The sequence below is a fragment of the Pteropus vampyrus genome, unplaced genomic scaffold, assembly GCF_000151845.1.
Source record: "Pteropus vampyrus isolate Shadow unplaced genomic scaffold, Pvam_2.0 Scaffold350, whole genome shotgun sequence".
NCBI classification, from domain to species: Eukaryota; Metazoa; Chordata; class Mammalia; order Chiroptera; family Pteropodidae; genus Pteropus; species Pteropus vampyrus.
This window is the reverse complement of record NW_011889131.1, coordinates 629,548-643,043: the sequence shown is the minus strand read 5'-3', so window position 1 is coordinate 643,043 and position 13,496 is coordinate 629,548. Positions and strand designations below refer to the sequence as shown.

Genomic DNA, 13,496 nt, shown 5'->3' with positions numbered 1-13,496 from the left:
GCCTTCCTGAGGAGGCTTGGGGAGGACCGATGGCATCACCAGTGAAAAAGCCACAGTGACTCTAGAAATTTGCACCTGAAGTAACCTGAGAGACAGGCTGCAAAAGGATTCCAAAGGTCACAAATGTGGTGGCATGCTCACGAGAGTGGCTGGGAGAAGAGAATGTGAGATTAGCAGAGGCACTGAAGGCACATTGGAAGGGGGACAAAGAGGAGGCGAAGAACTTTCTTTAGGGATGAGAGATTTTTGTTTAGTTTCCGGGATTAGTTACTTTTAATGGTTAAAAAAAAAAAAATCCACATTGTTAATTTACTGCCAGAGCTTTTGTAATTTGAGAGCTGAGGGCCTCGCAGGGGAGGGGAGGATAGTTGCAGATTTGTGCAAAGAGTTAAATCTCATGATGTGAACATGCTACGGGAGGCCCCACCTGTGTGTACAATGTACTTAAAGGGTTAGAGCAAACTTTGAAATTATGATATGTTTTACCTCGCGTAAGTACCTTACTCTTTAAGCTTCTATTTCCTTGAAGGAGGGGGCAAGAAAACCATCAATTCTCTCGGGTAATCAGGGGCATGAGACACTTTGCTTGTGGTATTTAATGAAGGTTTAAGTGCAGGCGGATAAAGGATGTGTTATTTATATATATTTTATGTTAAGCCTACTTTCAATACTTGTGATTTCGATTCAAAGGTGTTACTTGCAAGAGGTCTCTCTGCCCCGAATGATGGTGATGGTGACAATTTCAGGGAAATGCAGGTGCCAGGGGGCCAGGGGAGCAGTTGTAATGCCAAGGGCTAGTGGGAGAGGAGAGTGGAATTTTTAAAAGACGTATTGTGTAGGCTACGTGTTCCTTTCAGGGTCTTCAAGAAATGTAAGTAAAAACTCGATGTTCTCTACTTAAACGAAAGGAATTCTTGGGATGGAGCAGGTGCTTATTAAACTAAGGAGAGAAATCTCTTTCCCCTCCACATGATTGACCTGGAACAGAGGCCAGCGCACTTATAAAAGAATGACCATCATCTGCTACCGGCTAAACTACTGCTTTTGATTATTTTTTTCTTCATAGATTTGTCAGTCAGGTCGAGGGTGGGAGAACACGGTCACCAGAAATACGTGAGCTCGACAGCATATGCTCATTAAGAAACAGAAAATCACACACAGATATGTCCGATAAAGACATGGTCCTTTATTTTAAAAACACTCATGTTGCAAAAAAAGTACATAGAAAAATAAAGTTTGGTTGGGGTACTTTATTAAATTTCAAGTTACAGGCCTTTTTGCTATAGATCGGAGCAGAGTTTGTTATACACGTGGAAAACCCAAACTAATTTATTAAATAGGATAGAAAGAGGCTGTCTGGCTGAAGCCCTTCGGGGCACCTTCCAGTTCGCCATACTCGTTCTTCGAATGTTGTTTTACCAGTTTAGATATGGCTGAGTGACGAGTTCCAATGTGGGAAAAGCAAGATGAATTCACAAACCAAATAATTTTAAACGAAGACTTTTTTTCTTTTGCAACACAATATATGTCACAGTAAAATGTTTCATATTTGCAGAACTGCAGGTTCGAAAAATTAAATTCAGACAGTGGGGAGAGAAAGGGTACTGGGCAGAGCGTGAGCACTTGACGCTTCTCTTACGAGGCTTGTGAGAAAAAGAAAGCCATTCAGGCTATGCTGCCTTCCGTGCTCCCTAGTACTGTCAGCAGCATGTGGCATTTTACAATATTTCAGCTTGGAGCCTGAATGATAGAAACTGGGGTGAAATGGGCCAACTTTCTATCAACTCTGGCAGTTTTGCCACCAACAGTAAATTGGCCCTCTTAATAGGAGGAAATTGAAAGGTTTCTTACTAAACAGAATTAAGTGGTGGGATCAAGAGATTTCCAGGCCTCAGGGTAGCTCATTAGTAACTGGCTTTTTTTTATTCCGATGTCTCCCTCTACCAGGTCACCTGAGTAATGGGATGAAAACAGAAGGGTGGCCATATTTCTCTTTTGCCCTCTTCTCGTTCTCTCTGAAATCACGAAGTGACTCATTTTGGCGACCCATTTTTTTTATAGGCATTAAACGCAGTTCCCGAAGCATTTGGACAGTTTTTTTCTTTTTTTAAAGTGATGGAAGCCACAATAATGCAGTTTTGAAAACTGTTTCTTTTTCCTTAGCCTCTCTCTGCAAAGTGCTCTCAGCCCTGTCAGCTTGACCGAGTAACTGGGCTCACTAAGGACCAGGCTGCCTTTTTTTCCACGCCCCACCCATAAGCCCTCAAGTCACATTAGATAACTCAACAGTACCAACCCCGCATTTCACATTTCGCACTGTTCTTCCTTGTGTGTGAAAGCCACACCTCTTACCTCCTCTGCCTGCAGAGATCCCAAAGGGTTGTCAGACTTTGAACTGTAACAACAGCCACCAGAAAAGTCCTATAAAAGTAGCAGTGACCTTCTAGAGCTGTCGAGTCTTTAAATAGGATTTGAGATTTAATGCTGTATATTTTTAAAGGAAAGAAATAAGAATTGTTAGATACCAAAAAAATGCATGTCTTTTAGCCAATTCAGAATCACCTCCCCCCCTTTTTTTTAACCCAGGAAAGATAAAGTTTGGGAGGAAAAAAAAAAAAAAAAGACCAGATCTCAGGCTAAATAAGGAAGGCATATGTGAGGTGCAGCCAGCCAGACTGAAAGTCTGAACTGAAAAGAAACCGATCGGTGGGTGATGGCTATGGAAAAGGAATGAAAAAGAAAAGGAGGGAAGGAAGGCGCTGAGAGTAAAGAATGATGTGATCTGTCATGAGGTGGTGTGAATTATAGCCTGCAAACTCCGGGAACCTTCTCATTCTAAATTCTCGGGCCCAGGGCAAAAAGGACCAGAAGAGCCTTTTTTTTTTTTTTTTTTGGCCTTTTGCTAATAAAATTACAGTGGTCCCTGCAGCAGTGGGAGATTTCTCCTTTGGCCACTGTCTTGGACACACAGAGATTCTTCTGGCCTGAGCCACTTCTTACAGTAGAGCTCTGTTTACACAGCTTGTCTTAAACCCACAGTGACTGCTTCTTTTCCTACTTGGGCCACCCTGTAAATACGCAAATTGGCATACTTTTTAAAAAGAAATAATAAGATATTTATATTTTCATCTCTGCCTACCCATCTCCATAGCCCAAGCCAAGGTGCCCTGAGCTCGATGGGTTTCTTGGTGACATCCTCTAGTTCCCTCTCTCTTACAGGGACAGAGAGAAAATTTGGTCATATTCCAAGGCCAAGGAAGATCTCGAACTTAAGTCTAATTCATCCTCATCTTGGTTGTCCTTTCTCCCTCAGGACTGCTCTTTCAATCAGTGCTCCACTACACCAGCGGACGGAGTTGTAGGAACAGAATCCCCAGAAGCGATGTGGCCGGCGGCTCACACGAAATCACACACGGTGCTGTAAACAGCACTTAACTGTATCCATCCCCACTTCGGGCAAGTCTCTAAAAGCAAAAATGACCTACGTTATGTGTTGGGGAAACTATTTGAATATTAAACTAGGCACGGGCCCAGATTTTTCATTGGCCACCAGTGAAGAATCTGGGTTTTCCAGGCAAACCTTTAACCGTTTTGGTTGCACGTCTCTTGCTCCCCAGTCCTCCCTGACCTTGGTCCCTTTTGCTTTCCAGAGAGACAGTCTGGGGAAGGCAGTTTCTGATCACACATAGTTGATTTCTGAGCTGCTGTTACCAGAAAGCCGGGCTCCAGCCTCCCAAGCAGTACAGGTAAGGATAGTGAGGATAGAGGCTGTACATGGAGAGGATGGAGGCTCGGGAGAAACCCTCGTCTTTCAGGGCTGGCAAGGAGGAGGGCTTCTCCAGGCCACCCAGGTCCGAGGTGAGCTGCTTTCGTTTGGTCTTATAGCGTCTGTTCTGGAACCATATTTTCACTTGGGTCTCGGTGAGCTTGAGATTCTTGGCCAGGTGAGCCCTTTCAGGGGCTGACAGGTATTTCTGGTGGCTGAATTTCCTCTCTAACTCAACGACCTGCGTGTGGGAGAAGGCAGCTCGGGAGCGCTTCTGCGGCTGCTTGGGGGTTTGGGGAACGCTTGGCAAGGCACCCGAAGTGTCTTCACAGTCCAACAGATAAGTTCCCAAGTGCCTATCTGGAAAGGAGAGGAGAGAAGGTGGCACGAGAAGGAAAAAGTTACATGTTAGCAGAGAAGAGAACAGAATTCAATCCACCCTTATTCCTTCAGCGAGTGAACAAACAGCCCACTGTCATCTTGGATACATTTCACTTTTTTCACATGACTAAGGAGCTCTCCAGAGTGGGGAGTGAGAGAATACGGTATACTATGTATTAGCTTTCTAATAGCTATCAAGAACCTAGAGTAAGAGACGGTTAGCGGTAGAGCTTCCTGCCACATCGTACAGAATAAAATAGGGATTCTGGATATGTGTACGTAGAAGGGAGAAGGGAGGCAGGGAAGACACTGAGAAATAGGATGCCTCACGAAGGACCTAAGGCATCCGGTGTTAACATCCGGGAGACAAGAGAGGGCTTGTGTGACAGGAGAGGCTGTGAGAGCTAAGGGCAAGCTCCTTCTCTGGCTTTCATGTCCCCTTTCCTCTAAACGAGCCGTTAGGAAAGAAAAGTCTGCTCAAAATATTCCAACAGCGTTGTGTTTCCTGAAGACCGGAGGGAACTCCCAAAATGACTGTTTTACTGCCTTGGGGTAGGGAAGCAAAGGGGGTGGACTAACTCTAATTTATTCATATTAATAAGTTATTTGTTGTATGTTAGTTACTGTAACTGCCAAGAGGTAACGTGGGGCTGGCGCCGATCAAGTTTGCGCGGGTAGCTGGGAGCTGGGGTCGGGGTATATCGCTTGGGACTCCGGGGTGCGGGGCGCGGGGTTGGGGGGAGACGGTGGGCGCGGCGTGCGTGCTCGCTTTTGAGCCGGGAGAGCACCGGAGCCCGCAGAGTCGGGAGCACCGTGAAGGCGAGTCAGGCGGATGTCCACATCCTGCGCTGCCCTGACACTGGGGCTCAGGGTTAATCCCTGAGGCGCACCCACCGCAGGAGGCGGTGAGGTCCCTTCGCCTTAGCTGCGGGCTCCGCACCCCTGCAGCCGGAGATCCGGGAGTTGCGCCTTGGACGCACGCTCACACCCGCGCAGCCTGCTGGCCTGTCCGCTCTCCGCGGGACCCCGCCCGGCTCAGCCCGGCCTCCCCAGCGTTGCAGGTTTACCTGGTTCGGTCTCCCCCGGCGGCACGGCCTTCCCCGGTGCGGTGCGGGGCCGGGCGCTCGGCTCATCCTCCTGCGCCCCGGCGCCACCTCTTCCGCCCTCGGGCTCCGGCTCAGGGTGTCGCCTCGGGGCCGGTGGGCGAGTGGGCTGCGGCCGGAGCAGCGGCTGCAGGCTGCCAGTGTGGCTGCCGCGCCGCTCTACGCCGTCCCGCAAGATGTCCTGGATGAGAAAGGAGGTGAGTGGCTTGCCCTGAGTGGCTGCCCCCGCCTCCTGGGGCCCTGGCTCGGGAGCCCTGAGCATCCTGGTGATTCCGCTCCAGCGCCCTAGCTCAGGACCTGGGCGGCTGTGCCAGAGGCTGCCGCCCCACTTTCACTTTCCCGAGCCTGCTAGTGCTTATACCCCTGGGGGCGCACGGACGCGCCGCCTTCCCATTGGCTGTGGGGACCCGGGCCACACCGCCAATTGGCCGCCTGGTGCTCCAGGTGAGGGGGGTCAGAAAAGGGGAGTACTTCGCACTGCCTGGGTTCCCTCTTCCCTAGAGAATTCCTTTCCAAATTCCTTCTTCTCCCTGGCTCGCCCCCCTACGTCGCTGGCCCAGGCTGGGAGCGAAAAACAAAGCGGATCTTCTTTGCCCCAACCCACAGTGGAATATTTAGATGCTTCAGAGGAATAATGATGCAGAAGAGAAATACCCCATTTAGCTCTTATAGATTGTTAAAGCGCCTTTACTCACAAGGTGGGGGCAATTACCAGCATCCCGTTTACAGGAGAGAATTCTGGGTGCTCCGTGACAAGGAGAGCTTGGTAGCAAAGCTATCAGATCTACTAAAGTTCTCATAGAGGCATGGCAACTAAGTGTAGCACCTGACCCAGGCTGGATTCTGTACTGGATGTTATTGGGGCCACTGAGAAAGCTGGAATAAGAAAGATGGATTTAAGTATTAAATGGATGTTAAATTTACTAAAGTTGATAACAGTATTATGATTATATAAAAGAATATTCTTAGGAAGTAAACGCTGAAGTATGCAGGGGCAAAGGCCCACGATGTGTGTAACTTACCTTGAAATGGTTCAGAAACAGTGGCGTAAATTGATAGGTCCCATATGACAAAGCGAATGGGTTAAAATATTGACAATTGGTTAATCTGGTATGCAGGTGTTCTTTTGAACTATTTTTACTTATGCAACTTTTCTGTACATCCTGATCTAAGGCACCTTTTATTTTATTGCAAACTTTCCAAAAAGGATAGTTACGTCGTGTGTCTGGGGAGGCAAGGGAAGGAGTAAGTTCTTGTGGGTGAAGCAACCACCCAAGAGAACCACGCTATGCAATGGGAAGGTCTTTGGCAAAGATGGTTTTCTTCTCTTGTTTTTTCATTTCAAGAAAATTTTAAGCATTTTCTTTTGAAATAGTTACAGACTCACAGGAATTTGTAAAATTAGTATCCCCAGTACTGACATATTATATAACTGCAATACAATATAAAACCCAGGAAATTGACATTGGCACATTACTGTTAACTGTACTATGGACCTTATTTTGTCACTTTTGAAACTGCATTCATTTATGTGTGTATAGTTCTATGCAATTTCATCACATGTGTAGATCTTGTAATACCACAATCAAGATACAGAATTGTGCCATCAGCACAGAACTCCCTCTGACATCTCTTTGTATTTCTGTACCCAAGCCCCTTCTCTCTACCCCTGACCTCTGGCAACTGCTCATCTGTTCTCCATCTTTATAGTTTTACCTTTTGGAGAATGTTGTATAAAAGGAATCAAACACATACAGTATGTAACCTTTTGGAATTGGCTTTTTATCACTAAGCGTAATGCCCCTGAGGTCTACTCAGATTGTTTTACGTATTAATAGTTAATACTTTATTATTGCTGAGTGGTATTTCACTGTATGGATCGACCAGAGTTTGTTCAACCATCTACCCACTGAAGGATGATTGATCTGTTTCTAGTTGTTGTTGCTGTTGTTGTTGTTGTTGTTTTGCTATTATGAATGAAAGTGCTATGAACATTTGTGTACAGGTTTTTGTGTGAACACAAGTTTTTATTTCTCTATGATAAATATCCAAGAGTGCAATTAATAGGTCGTATGGTAACTGCACTCTTAGTTTTACAAGAAACTGCCAAACTATTTTCCGAGTGGTTGTGCCATTTTAGATTTCCACCAGCAGCGTATGAGAGTTTCAGTGTCTCCACATTCTAATCCGCGTTTGGTGTTATCACTGTTTTTTATGTTAGCCATTCTAACAGGTGTATAGTGATATTGTGGTTTTAATTTTTAATTTGTATTTCCCAAATGGCTAATGCTATTGAACATCTTTTCATGTGCTTCTTTGCCATTGATATCTGCTCTTTGGTGAAACACCTGTTCAACTCTTTTACCTCTGTTATAATCAGATTTTGGGGATTTCTGCTCTTCAGTTTTGATTATTCTTTATATATTCTATTTATAAGCCTCTGTCGACTATGTACTCTGCAAATATTTTCTTCTAGTCTGTACGTTTTTCTCTTTTTAACAGAATATTTCACAGTACAAAAGTTTTTAATGTTTGTGGAGTTCAATTTATTAACTTTTTAGTTTACAGATTTTGCTCTTGGTGTCACGCCCGAGAACTCTTTGCTTATCTGTAGGTACTAGAGATGCTCTCTTGTGTTATTTTCTAAAAGTTATGTATTTCACCTTTAAATCCATGATCTATTCTGAATTAATGTTTGTATATGGTGTTAGGTTTAGGTTGAGGTGGCCTCTTTTCATTTTAAAAATTTAGAACTTGGTGGCGTTTCTAATCAGTGGGGGAAATGTGAATTATTTAATAACTAGTACTGCCATTTGGAAAAAATAAAGTTCTATTCTTATAACAAAATAAATTCCAGATGGCCCAAGGATTTAAAACATAAACAGGCACATTAAAAAAAAGTTTAACCACACTCATCATTAGAGAAATGCAAATCAAAACCACATTGAGATACCCCTTTTTCCACCTATCAGATTGGCAGAGGTTAAAAAGATGGATAATATCCAGTGTTTGTGGAGCATGAAGGAACAGTCATTCTCGTACCAAGTTGGAGGGAGAGTAAATCATTAGTTTTATATATTTGGTTGGCAACTTGACAAAATCTGTGAAAATTAAAATGGGACATATATTTTGACACAGATACTCCACGCTTAGAGATTTACCCTAGAAATATACAAACACACATTGCACTGACTTGTGAAACTATCCTCGATTTGGTCAGGGACTGAATCAAGTTGCAAAAACAGAGAATGAACCCATTGTGTAAAAAAAAAGTTACAAGTTATCAGCCTCATATTTTGCATTTCAGCATTTTAACATATAAAATATATCTGGAAGAATATAAATATCTCGATAGAGCAGTTACCCCCAATCAGCGGGATGGAAATAATAGATTGGGAGAAGGAAAGGAGGAGAACAGGACAAAGGGCATTTCCTTGTACTAATTTATAATTTTAAAAAATAAAAAATAGAGCTGGAACTGAGCTCGGGCTCACCTCTCCCACCACCACCTCCTAGGATCTCACATGTGCCTTTAGAATGGGGACACAGCTCACATCACTTTCCCTCGCCTCGCTTCACATCTCTTTCCTTTTGTGCCTTGTCTTTTGAGTGTTTATGATGAGGATGAGTCCTCTTGTTTGTTAGGTCATGAGCTCCCTGAACAGGGCTGTGTCATCCTCATATTCATATCCTCCCTAACACCTGGCTTCGTTTGGGCACATGGAAGGTGTTCAATAAATGTCTGCAGGCTGGATGTCCAGCTTCAGATGCTAAAAGCATCTCACAGGCTGGCAGCATTATCCATAGGGGACCACAGGGTCCAAGGTGACTCTCAGTTTAAGGTCCGTGCTCCTCTCCTTGCCATGTCTTATACAGCTTAAACTGGGTGAAATGATCAAGGGCAATCAGGAAGACACGAAGGGACTGCAGGAGGCCTCTATATGGAACAGAATTCCAGAGAATAACACCTTCCCCTCCAAAAAAATAAATGTTTTCATCCTAATTCCTGGAACTTCTGAATATTCTAAGTAAATGGCAAGAGGGAGTTAAGATTATAGATGGAATTAAAGTTACTAATCAGCTGGCCTTGAGATGAGATTATTATTATTGTGAATTATCCAGGTGGGGCTGATGTAACCACAGCATCCTTCTAAGTCAAAGAGGAGGCAAGAGAGTCAATCAGAGGAGACGTGACACTGAAGAAAGGTTAGAGCAATGGGAGGTGAGAATGACTGACCTTCACTGGCTTTGAAGGTGGAACAGAAAGCAGGGTATAAGCCAAGGAATATGAGCAGCCTCTAGAAGCTGGCAAAGGCAAGAAATGGACTCTCCCCTAGAACCTCTAGAAGGAACATAGCTCCGCCAATGCCTTGATTTTAGCCCAATAAGACCCGTCTTGGACTTTTGACCTCTAGGAACAAATAAAAGGATGCAGAAATGATGAGAGAAAGATTTCCTGCTCTGCCTTGATATGAACTTTGGATCTTTTTAAAAAAATTATTATTCGAAGTAATACATTGTGACCCATAATTCCATTTTTTTATTAAATCTTTTCTTGCATATTTTCTTCCAGTCTTCAGCCATATTTGATTAAAGGATAAATATAATTTTTTGTATCCCGTTTTTTCCTTCCAGTTTCATATTATATCATAATCATTTATATATTGCTCCATTACATATTTCAGAAGCCATCTGGGTTCAAAGACATTTAGTGCTAGAAGGGACCTTGGCATCATCTAATAAAATGTCTTGGTTTTCTAGGAAATAACCCGAGATTTACAGACTATAGAACTAGATAACCGGAAGTGAAGTCTCATAAACGTGTAGCCCAAACACATCCATGGCATCACGTATCCTTCTACCCACCCGACCTGCCCCCAGTGTAGAAAGTGGGAGCAGAGTTTATCATTCTATAAATGTATATAAATGTATTTTAAAATGTACTCAGGCTTTGTTTTAAGCAAGTATGGTAATACATACAGACACAGAAATGAATGTCATGGAGGAAGTTTTTGTACCCACAGGTCCCTAGAAATAAAAGTAACGACACACCATGCAGGGCCACGTAAGGAAGCACCAGAGTCGGGAAGAGAAAGGGTGAGGGGAAACATGGACACAAGCTTTTATTGTGGCTTTTGTGGGAAGGGATGGGCAAGGCTGCACAGGCTTAGAATTGGACAGTTTGAATAATGTCAGTGGGCTCTGGTCTATAGGGTGGTCTCTAGTTATTTGGTACCTGGCCCTGGGTGATTTGAGGCAGTAGGAATGTTGGCTTGGTGGGTGAGAGCTTGATAAAGGAGATGATTGTCATGTGAACTCAGGATTGGTTGGTTTGTATATCAAAGGCATGCTTGCAAGCAAGTTGTTTGCTATTTCTAGGAATTAGCTAACTCTGGGAGGGACAGTTTGCCCTGGGGTCTGCAAAGCCCCAAGATATCCAAACATCATAAAATACAGAAAATAAAACCATGATTAATACAAATGCTTCATTAGCCTGCATCATTTTTATAGCATACATTTCCTTTAAAATGTGCTTCAGCACCTTCTGGGGTTGCCATACCAAGCTTATGCTTTATCTAAACACATCAGGATGTGTGTCTTTCAGGAGGGTGCTTCATGATGGCTTTGCTAATTCAGAAAGACAAAACAAAAAAGAAAGAAAAAAGAATCTATCACAATGACCACCACAATAAAAGGCCTATAAGCCTTGTACCAGCCAACAAGGTTTGTAAGACTTCCAAGAAGGTAGCGGTCCCAGTAAATGATGTCCAGATGGAGGTGGGAGAGGCTGAGGAATAATCTCCAGGTGTAACTCAGTTGGTAGCAGAGCTGCCAGGATACAAGTCCAGGCTCAGAGAGTTAGTTCCATTCAGGCTACCTGCTCATAGGCTAGATGAAGGAGTTAGTTGGGGTATGAGCAACTTCCTCTTCCTCCCCTTCCCTTTTATACCCCCAGGCCCAGCTCCCTGTTCCAATTCCAGTCCTAATGGATCTAAATGGGCCTCAGTGAAAGCGAATACACTGATTTTCTCTTGGTGGAGACACCTACGATCCTCATTATAAAACAAGCCGCCTTGGCACCAGGCCCGTCCTTCCTGAATCTGCTTTGCTGGCTGGGGGAGTGCAAGGGTGCCAGAAAATTTTCCCCAGTGTTCTTGGAAATTCAGTGATGTTGAGGTTCAGACTTGTCCCTTCATTATCTTTCCGGACTGGAATGGAACATTAAAAGGTGGGGTCCACATCTTACTAGAAAGGGTCTTGTTTGTTTTCCCCATCCTCATATCCTCCTTTGTAGTAAAACTGAAAAATTTTTAGCCCATGTAGAAAAAATAATTTTGGGAAGCAGCTTCAAGGAGTTTGTTGTGTTTTAGAATCCCAGAACAGCTGGGGGGAGCAGTTTACTTTTTTTGCAAGGAGGACGATGGCTAATAGACTCCTTTCTCCAACCTCTATGTGTGCTGTGTGTACACTTGCTGTGTCTTGTGTATCTTCACCCGTTCAATTTCCACCCAAAGACTCGGTCGACCTCCCCAGCCTCCACTGATGGCTCTGCTGCTCCTTCGGGCATTTAATCCTATATTGCCTTAGAGCGTGTAATCATTTTATGTGTACCAGTTTTGTCGTTAGCCTTAGGTAAGGTCAGGGCTGTGTCTCAGCATCTCCTTTTCCTGCCCCATGACAGGAAAGGAGAGAAAAAAATGGACATACATTGAATGTGGACTCTGGACTGGTTCAGTATAGACATCAGTCTGTATTACGACCCACTATGGATCATTTTTTTACAAATAAGGAGACAGACACTCAGAGTCTGAAGGTAACATGTTCAGGTTCTCACAGCTGACCCAGGCTGTCCTGGCTCCAAAGCCAGTGTGTTCCCCACCAGGCCACGCCCTGGGCACACAGCCAGGAGGTAGTAGACACCTGGCCTCGGGTTGTAGCTGTCTTCCACAGCCTCTTACAGGGTCCCTTGCTCGGCCTTCCTTTTTTCTTGCCTCTCTCCTCTCCCATGGGAGCATGATAAGCCAATCCATCAAAAAGAGGCACAGAGGGATGAATTATTAAACCACCCTCCGCAAGGTCAGCCTGGACCGCAGGCACCTCCCCCAGAGTAGTTCAAAGGCCTCGGCTTCTCACTAACATCACTTACATTTTCCTGTGTGGCATTTGGGTTAATATTATTGTCATGTGTTAATGTGAAAATGCTCGGTGAGTTTGGTGACGCATTAAATTACCCTCGGTTACACAATGGCATGAACAAGTCAGACTTTTATTTTCCAACTGGTGGCCGGCAGAGTGCAGAGCCACAGGATATGAGAGATGTGGCATGAGCAAGGAGGGTGAGAGCCCACGCCAGAGCCCAGGAAAACTAGTCTGGGGGGTGGTGAGGGTGGGGTTAACACCCTGTGTGGCTAGACCAGTGCTCCTCAGACTTGGAGGTGCACACGAATTACCCAGGTATCATGTTGAAATGCAGTTTCTGCTTCAGCAGGTCTGCGTGGGCCCTAAGAGTCTGATTTCCAACAAGTTCCCAGGAGATGCCATTGCTGCTGGTCCAAGGACACCCTACCCGTTGAGTAGCAAAGATTCGCGGGTTCTGAGCAGCTCCGTGAAGGAGAACGGAGAATACCATGAGGAAGGGTGGGGGCCACTCTAGACGCAGGTGATGTATTCCATTTTTTTTTTGAGGGACTCCAAACCTCAAAGTGCCTGTGCCCTTGTCTCACTCCGAAACCATTCACGTTTCAAGTCCCATGCCTGCCAAAAGGCCTCTCTCCCTCAATCTCGAGGACCTTTAAAAAGATCTGCTCCTCCAACCTTTCAGATGGTTAAGCCAGTTGTCCCTATGGGCCTCTCTGTATAGCAGAGGGGATGAGGCTTTTGGAAACGAGGCTAGCAGATAATAACTCAACCTCATATGCTCTTCTTCAGTGCTTATCGCCCAAGAAAAGCCATTGGGGAAGATTTATGGGGCAATAGGAACCCAAGAATATTTTGCCAGTGGTGACCCCGGTCACCTCCCCTCCGCCCCTCCATGGCTGCCTGTTTCGGGAGAGCCCAAGGCTGCAGGACTGACTGGGTGGCCATGGGCCCTCCATGCCTGGTCTGCTCAACAGCTTAACAGAGGCCTCCCGGGGAGACAAGCTGGGGGCTGTTTGTCTAGCAAAGGAGGCTCTGACCTTCCCACATCACTCGGCTGCCAGAAGCAATGTGAGATCTACTCTCTCCCACTCCTTCCAGCTCTCAGC

At 45.0% G+C, this 13,496-nt stretch overlaps 1 protein-coding gene across 1 annotated transcript; it reads right to left on the bottom strand.

Moving 5' to 3' along the window:
• Nucleotides 1–1,248: 1,248 nt before the first annotated feature.
• On the bottom strand, nt 1,249–5,564 carry NKX3-1 (NK3 homeobox 1). The gene is made up of 2 exons (XM_011378977.2): nt 5,215–5,564; nt 1,249–4,126 (listed from the first exon to the last, which is right to left on the bottom strand). The coding sequence occupies exons 1-2, from the start codon at nt 5,510–5,512 to the stop codon at nt 3,708–3,710; spliced, it is 717 nt and encodes a 238-aa protein (XP_011377279.1). The 5' UTR covers nt 5,513–5,564; the 3' UTR covers nt 1,249–3,707.
• Nucleotides 5,565–13,496: the final 7,932 nt, after the last annotated feature.